Source organism: Trichomycterus rosablanca, chromosome 19 (genome assembly GCF_030014385.1).
Source record: "Trichomycterus rosablanca isolate fTriRos1 chromosome 19, fTriRos1.hap1, whole genome shotgun sequence".
Classification (NCBI taxonomy): domain Eukaryota; kingdom Metazoa; phylum Chordata; class Actinopteri; order Siluriformes; family Trichomycteridae; genus Trichomycterus; species Trichomycterus rosablanca.
The window spans coordinates 942,501-950,000 of NC_086006.1; the positions used below are offsets into that span (position 1 = coordinate 942,501).

Sequence of the window (7,500 nt, forward strand, 5' to 3'; positions counted from 1 at the left end):
CCGTATTTATATGGGCACAAAGAAACGACCAGCTGCAGGCGTTCGTGGTCAGTAATAATGAATTAGCATCCTTGAGTTCTACTCTGGCACGTTGTACAAATCCGTTCCGCCGTCGCATGAGCGTTTCCCATCGTTCAGTCAGAAACAGAAGCAGCCGCGGGAATAACCGACGCGTCTGTGACCTCTGACCCGGGGTCGTCACAGGGTCGCCCGGCCGCCTGAACGCGGCATCATCCGTCACCTCGGGGCCTCGCTAACGCTGCCCTGAAACGCTGCCCGCCTAGGTAGCTGCCGTCTAATTGAAACCCACTCAGACGTGCTCACACACACACACACACACACACACACACCCCTCACCTCCACACACACACACACACACACACGCTGCGTTCTAATTGCTGGTGGTGATGCTGTGGGTTTGGATCTCTGCCCGGTCCTGGCACACGCCACGCTAATTAACCACCAGCCATTCACAGCGTGTACAGGGGGCACGGCGAGAGGACTGGGACCGTCTCCCTGCGGCCGCTAGAGCTGGAACGCTGCCGGCACACGCTAACACTCTCACGCTAGTGCGCGCACACACACGCGCGCACACACACACACACACACACACACAGAGCGATGAGGCAATATGCTGTAAGCTGGCTGTAATGTTCTATCAGAGCGGCGCTAAACCAGGCCAGAGATCCTCACACACTCACACACACACACACACACTCACACACACACACACACACACACGTCTTCACACGTCTTTACAGCCGGATTCAGGCATTCACGAACCAGGCAGCTGCCTAGAGCCCGATCACCACAAGGGGCCCCGGACAGAACAAACAGTAGAACTGAGACGTCGAGCTCTCTGGTTCCAGTCTCAGCTGTGCTATCAGCCTGCCGGGCACCTACACAGACACACGGTTGGCTGTGTGTGTGTAAGGGGGAGGGACAAAGGCTGGAACAGGGTTCCTTGTCGCTGGAGCCACTCACGGTTATACTGCGCTCTGTGAGACTCCGCCACTGGCAGGTGAAAAGAAGCGATCTGAGGCTGTGCGCGTGTCGGGGGTGTGTGTGATAGACTCAGCTTTACCCCGCCCCCACATGAAGCCACAATCTGTCCCCGACCGGGAGCTTACTGTCCCTGCTCTCTGATTGGTTGGTGTGGTTCTGGTTCTGAGCAGTACAGTGTGTCTGTGTGTGTGTGTGGGTGGGAAGTGTGGAAATGTGTGCCTGTATAAGTGTGTGTGTAGAAATATTTGTGTGTGCAGTGATGTGTGTGTGTGTGAGTGGGAAGTGTGGAAATGTGTGCCTGTATGTGTGTGTTTGTGTGTGTAGAAATGTTTGTGTGTGTGAAGGAATGTGTGCATATGTGTGTATGTCTGTGTGTGTGTGTGTGTGTGTGTGTGTGTTTGCATGACCTGAACTTGGTGGAGCAGATGGATGTAAATATTTCTGTACCAGCTGGTTGTGACCAGTGTGTGTGTGTGTGTGTGTGAGTGTGTGAGTGTGTGTGTGTGTGTGTGTGTGTGTAGGGTAGAGGGTGGCACTGGTTTCAGCAGGTGGCGTGAACCCATGTAACCATACAGCTGCTGAACTTCTCTGTGCCCGTATAAACAGGGCGAGCATTACAGCAGGTCTGCTGTGTGTGAGAAGCTGCTGGTACACGGTGGCACTGTTTACAGTCGAGCGAGCTTCACATCAGCAGAGACTCAGAGGCAGGAAGGAGATTTTACTGTGATCATGTGATCAAAACAAACTTCAGTCAGGATTATTTTACCTCATCTTACCTCTAACTTACCCTGCTTATACGGGCACAGAGAAGTCAGCAGCTGTAGTCAGTCAAGAGGAATCAGAGTGTGTGTGTGAGTGTTTGTGTGAGTGTATTTGTGAGTGTGAGTGTATCTGTGTGTGTGTGTGTCCGAGTGTGTTTCTATGTGTGTGTCTCAGTGTGAGTGTATCTGTGTGTTTCTGTTTCTGTGTGTGTGTGTGTGTCTCAGTGTGTGTGTCTGAGTGTGTGTCCACTCGCATAACTAAAGTCCCTGTTTCTGTGTGTGTGTTTGCATGTGTGTGTATGTGTGTTTCTGAATGAGTGTGTGTGTGTGTGTGTGTGTGTGTGTGTTCGCTGGTATGACTAACGTCCCTGTTGATGTGTGTGTTCTCCACAGAGAGCCTCGTCCGTGGGCGCCGCAGACACGTTCCGCTGGTTCTTCTGAGAAAGGAAATCCCCAAACTCAGCGGAGACCGGACTGTACACACACACACACACACACACACACACGTCCACTCACACACACGTCCACTCACACACACTCACAGGAGCACAGCAGTGGAGTCGAGACTGTATGAAGCAGACCATGTGGTGTCTCCTGAGGACGTCCCGCAGGACACCAGACAGGACACACGCCCCCCCCACGACCCCCCGCTCCTGTCAGCCTGTCTTACTCGAGCGCTGTCATCAGTTTAGGGAAGGACACGAATCAGAAGCCCTCAGGCTGACGGGGAGCAGAATGTCCACGGGTCCTCGTCCATCCGTCTCTCAGCGTCTCCGAGCTACGATTTTATTCTGTTTATCTTCTTTTATTTCATGTTTTTCTCTCTTAACGTCACACATTCACACACACACGCACGCACACGCACACTCACACACACACACACACACACTCACACACACACACACACACACACACACACACACACACACACACACACAGATAAATTCAGCAGCACACGGGGGTCACGTCCGACCGCAACCCAGAACGAAGACGCCGGGTAGACTGACGGTACGATCTCCCGGGTCGAGACCTAGCGTAATTCTCGCGTAATTATCAGACGCCTCGCGTGTGAGTGGAAGCTAATTCCCAAAATCCGCTGGAAGACACGGCGCCGCACGTTTGGAATCGTTAGCGCAGCCATGAAACCGGCGGGGCACAAAATCAGCGGGAGATAAACAGACGCGAGCAGACCGGAGCGATTCGGAATCTGTTCAGAACCGGCTCCAGCAGGAATAACGCTAACCTGATCCGCTACAGCTAATCACACGGCAGAGGTTTCGCCAGTGAGACGTGAAGCGCGGCCGGTGCTAACGTTCATTACCGCCTGAGCTACGTCTCGGGTGCGTTTAATGAGCAGGAACGCTGATTTACGTAGACGTTTAGCGTCGATGGACCTCGGATCAGGCTCAATTAGCGGCCTGGGAGCAGGTAGCGTTGAGCTCTGCTATATCGACGCTCTGAAGCGGCGGCGTGGCTCTGTCCTGATGAATGCTAATTGCTGATGGTCGCGGAGGTCACTCGGTCAGGTCATCCTGCTGCTGAGAGCTGATTGGTGTTGCTCTCTGTGTGGCTGGGATGGAGTTACTGTTTCCTGAACCTCCTGAAGCTCTCTGTGAGCTCACACGTACGGATCGAGAATGTTAGCATGAGATTACACGCGCCTCAGCTCATTAGGGCTTTGGAGGAAGCACGTGTTAGCCAGACCCTCCCAGAAACACCAGACAAAGAAACAAATAATAATAAAAAAAACTCAAAGGGGAAGCAAAGGAGCAGAAGTCTGAGGGGATCCCGTATCCAGCACGGTCAGAGCTACTGACCTGGCTGGGCGTCCACACAGACACCCCCACAGACCACCACCTAAAATTAAAATTAAATAAAATGAAATAAAGAAACTCAGGCTGGAAGCTTTCAGACGTGGATCGTTTATAACGGGAGAGTTTTGAACCCACGACCCTTAGTGACCTCACCTCAGTGATTTAATACTATACACTGAGGTGTTAGTGCGGCCCTCATGATTTAGCTCCTGATCCATCAGGGTTCGTCCTGAAGAACCTGGAAATCTGTGGATTAATAAGATGAAATCCGGTCCTTAAATAATAATGTCTATTTAATTATTTGCACTTCAGTCTCGGTCTGATCGGTTCTTATTATTTTTTATTATCTTCCGAGCGTATTGCTGAACCTGATCTCTGATCTCGATGCCTACAGGAACGTAAAACGATTATCGTTTATCCTCTGCGGGAAATCTGTAGCACTTCTAACATTAAATAATAAAAATAATATTAATAAACGTGTTGGGGTTGAAATCACAGCGAGTTTCTGTTCGACTCTCAGAGCGTCTGAGCTCCGGGATTTTCTTTATTTGGAGTCGTAATAACGATTCATGAAGAGATTTGAAATGTGGAAGCAGCTGAAGCGTAAGAACGCTGCTCACGGTCGCTCGAGCTTTATTAGTGTTATGAGAGACTCCGGCCTCTAGGGGGGGGTGAACTGCAGATTGGCTAATAGCTGTTAACAGTGATGGGACCAGAAGCTGCTGCTGGTTCTTCCGGTCCAACTCAGAACGGCTCCATTTTTCATCCTGGCTTCCGCCTGGTACTGAAATTTCTGACACACGTACAGTAACCGCGGCGTTCCGTCCTCACCGTCACTGTCCTCACCGTCACCACCGTCACTGTCCTCACCGTCACTGCCCTCACCGTCACCGTCACCGTCCTCACCGTCACCGTCACCACCGTCACTGTCCTCACCGTCACTGTCCTCACCGTCACCGTCTCTGGTTTTATATTGTTTTTTTCTGTCTGTTTCTTTGGTGTTTTATTTAGTTTGTTTCTTTCTTGGTGTTGAATGCATACTGGAGACATTTTTTGAGGAGCGTTTAGGCCTCATTGAGCCCCTGCAGACACATGGATCAGGAACCGCAACTTTCGGTTTTGTATCGATCGACGTGATTGGCTGAAATGGCCACAATGAGACACGTGGTCTGATCAGAAGGTCGGACTCCACTGGACTGGTTTGTCGCTACGAGACTTGAGATGAATCTCAGATAAACGGATGATAAAGACTCTGATCTGATGTGATCTGATGTGATCTGATGTGATCCCGGAGAGCGTTCTGGACTCTCGACTTGTCCCGCGTCACTGTTGCATGGTAGAAAATCTTAACGATGTGTTTCGGTTCGACCTGACCACTTTAATGAATTTGTACATTGCTGTTGTGATGCCTTACTGTCTTGATTAATAAAAGACCGTTAGGAGGAGACCCGGGCCTCCGCCTCACTCACTCCGCTATGCTATTGTTGTACAGATGCTACGCTACGTCATGCTCATTTTTTCTCTCTCTCTGGGGTTGACGGATGGATTTCATCTCCATCTCCTGGAATCCATTTTGATAAAGCACTCAGCGGCGGTGCAGCGGTTTCTCCTGCGTCGGTTGAGTGCGAGGGTGAGGGTGAAATATAATATGATGGCGTGATGGCTGCGCGAGCGCGGGCGCGCGAGAGCGTGCGAGAGCGGCATTAATAACGGAGAGAGCGAGAGAGCGCGGGGGAATAATGGAGCAGGAGGAGAAGATGGCGGTGCGCTCAGGCTTCACGCCGCATCACTGTACATGTCATCCTCTTATTGTTGCGCTTCTATGACGACCCCCGCGTTGCCAGGCAACATGAATTACAATGACACGAGCTGCCTGTGTTCTAGAATAAGGGCGGGGCCTCCAGATGCCTTCACTCAGAGAGACGGAGGGGCGCGAGGCAAGGACATAGGTGCAAATCAGGGGGCAAAAAATAAATACTAAGGGCAGAGGGGGGAGGGAGAGAGACGGATTCAGACTAACGAGATGTGAGGAGACGGAAAAAAAGAATATAAAGGTAGACGAGAGAAAGACGGGCGGCAACAGAGAGAAAATATAGCAGAGGAATTAAAAATACAGAACGTGAGACGAATGGAAGAGAAAAAATCAAGAACAAGCTGCAGAGAAACAGAATCAAAAAGAGAAATAAAGGAATAAAAAAAAAAAACCTGAGAGACAGACAGGACAGGAAATATAAATGAATAAAAATCTATTTGTACCGAGAGGACAGAAGGAATAAAGAATGAGAAACGAGGGAGAAAAGTAAAGAGTAAATAAAGACGGTTGTGGAGAGAAGGACAGGCGGGCGGATAAAGACTCACAGGAGTCGCAGAAAAACCCAGAAACTAAAGAGCAAAAACCGAGAGAAAAGAACGAGGAGGGAGAAATGGTTCCATTTAAAATCAGAACCTTTTAAAAGTTCCTGAAAGAACCGAGAACCACAGCAGGTTCCTCACACAACCTGTAACCTCTAAATTCCTTTATTCTTGTTGTTTTGGGAGGGGGGGAGGGGGGGGGGGGGGGGGGTGAGGAATAAAACATTATTTTTGGATGTCACATTTACTCTATTTTATGGATTTTTTTCATCCTGGTCTGGATCGTGGTGGGTCCGGAGTGACAACTCATCCACCCACCCACTCACACGAGCTCAGAGCAGCTAATCCACCTTTCGCACGTCCTTGACGGCTGAGACGCAACCAGAGAACCTGCCGGAGTCACGTGGGCTCAGGAAGCCGAAGCGCTCAGACAGAAATGATTTTATTCATGATGTTTTTTTTCTCTCTGAGGCTGATTTTCGTTTCAGAGCGCAGATGGAAAGAAGGAGAAAAAAAAATCAGTGGACGAGCATAAAGAGAAAAAAGATGTGAGGATAAAGACTAATCTCAGAGCCGGGGGGGGGGGGGGGGGATAAATACTGAAATGTGATGGGGGGGTGTGCAGGAGAGAAAGAGAAGAAAGACTAAAGGTGAGAGAGGAAACAGACGTTCATATAAAGACAGAAAGTGGAAAAATGGCGAGAGAGCATCAGAACGAGAGAAAAATACAGACGATCGAATACTGAGGACAGAAGTGATTTCAGATTCAGAGAAAGAAATAAAGAGAGAAATAAAACGAGGGTCAAAAAATACAAAATAAAACCTAAAACTGTCAGAAGGGAAAAAAGAAGGAAATAAAAATGATGCAGAACAAGAAGAACAGAAAACCAGAACGTTTATAAAGAATCAACTGATGGACGAGAGATAGAGATGAAATGAGAAACAGAAATAAAAACTGAAAAAATAAATGAATAATTCACCACTGAAAAGATAAAAAAGTGTAAGAGAAAGAAAGAGATTAAAAATAACATCAGGTCTAAAGTTTCCAAAGGAAGAAGAAATCACAGCTGAAAATGAAACTGAGGAGAAAAAAGAAAGGAAACAACGAGAGAGAGAAAGTGAGAAAGAGGGTGAGATGGAAAGTGAAATTAAAACTAAAGACTGAGAAAAGAAAGAGAACGAGGGAGAGTTTAGTAGGACTGATGGAAAGAGAGATAACAAATATGATAGATAAAAAATAAACCAAAAATAACAGAGAGAAACTAAAAATAAAGACAAAATCTGAGAAAAACAAAGAAAAGACGATAAAAAGTGAAAAAAACAGAAAAAGATTAAAAATAAACCAAAAGAAAAAATTACAGGGAAAAATAAACAGAAACAATCAAGAGAAATAAAGACTGAAGACGAGGAACGTGAGACAGAAAGAGAAATAAATACTAAACATGAGACTGAGACTCCAGAATGAGATTAGAAATAAAGAAGAGATGTGACTGATGTGAAGCATCAGCACTGGTGCAGAAGGTGTGTTTGCATATTTGACCAGGGGGGCACAAACTTGTGCACACAGC

At 48.1% G+C, this 7,500-nt stretch overlaps 2 protein-coding genes across 2 annotated transcripts in view; both read left to right on the forward strand.

Annotated features, from left to right (window-relative positions):
- The window catches only part of LOC134333419 (CXXC-type zinc finger protein 4), a 12,500-nt gene extending 7,452 nt beyond the window's left edge, over window positions 1-5,048 (forward strand). Inside the window, exon 3 of the mRNA XM_063015404.1 lies at window positions 2,160-5,048. Coding sequence (XP_062871474.1) covers window positions 2,160-2,207 — 48 coding nt within the window. The 3' untranslated portion in view covers window positions 2,208-5,048. The remainder of the gene's footprint in view (window positions 1-2,159) is intronic.
- Window positions 1-7,500, forward strand: part of LOC134333832 (NLR family CARD domain-containing protein 3-like) — a 560,375-nt gene that overhangs the window by 492,633 nt on the left and 60,242 nt on the right. The gene's annotated exons all lie outside the window — the stretch shown is intronic.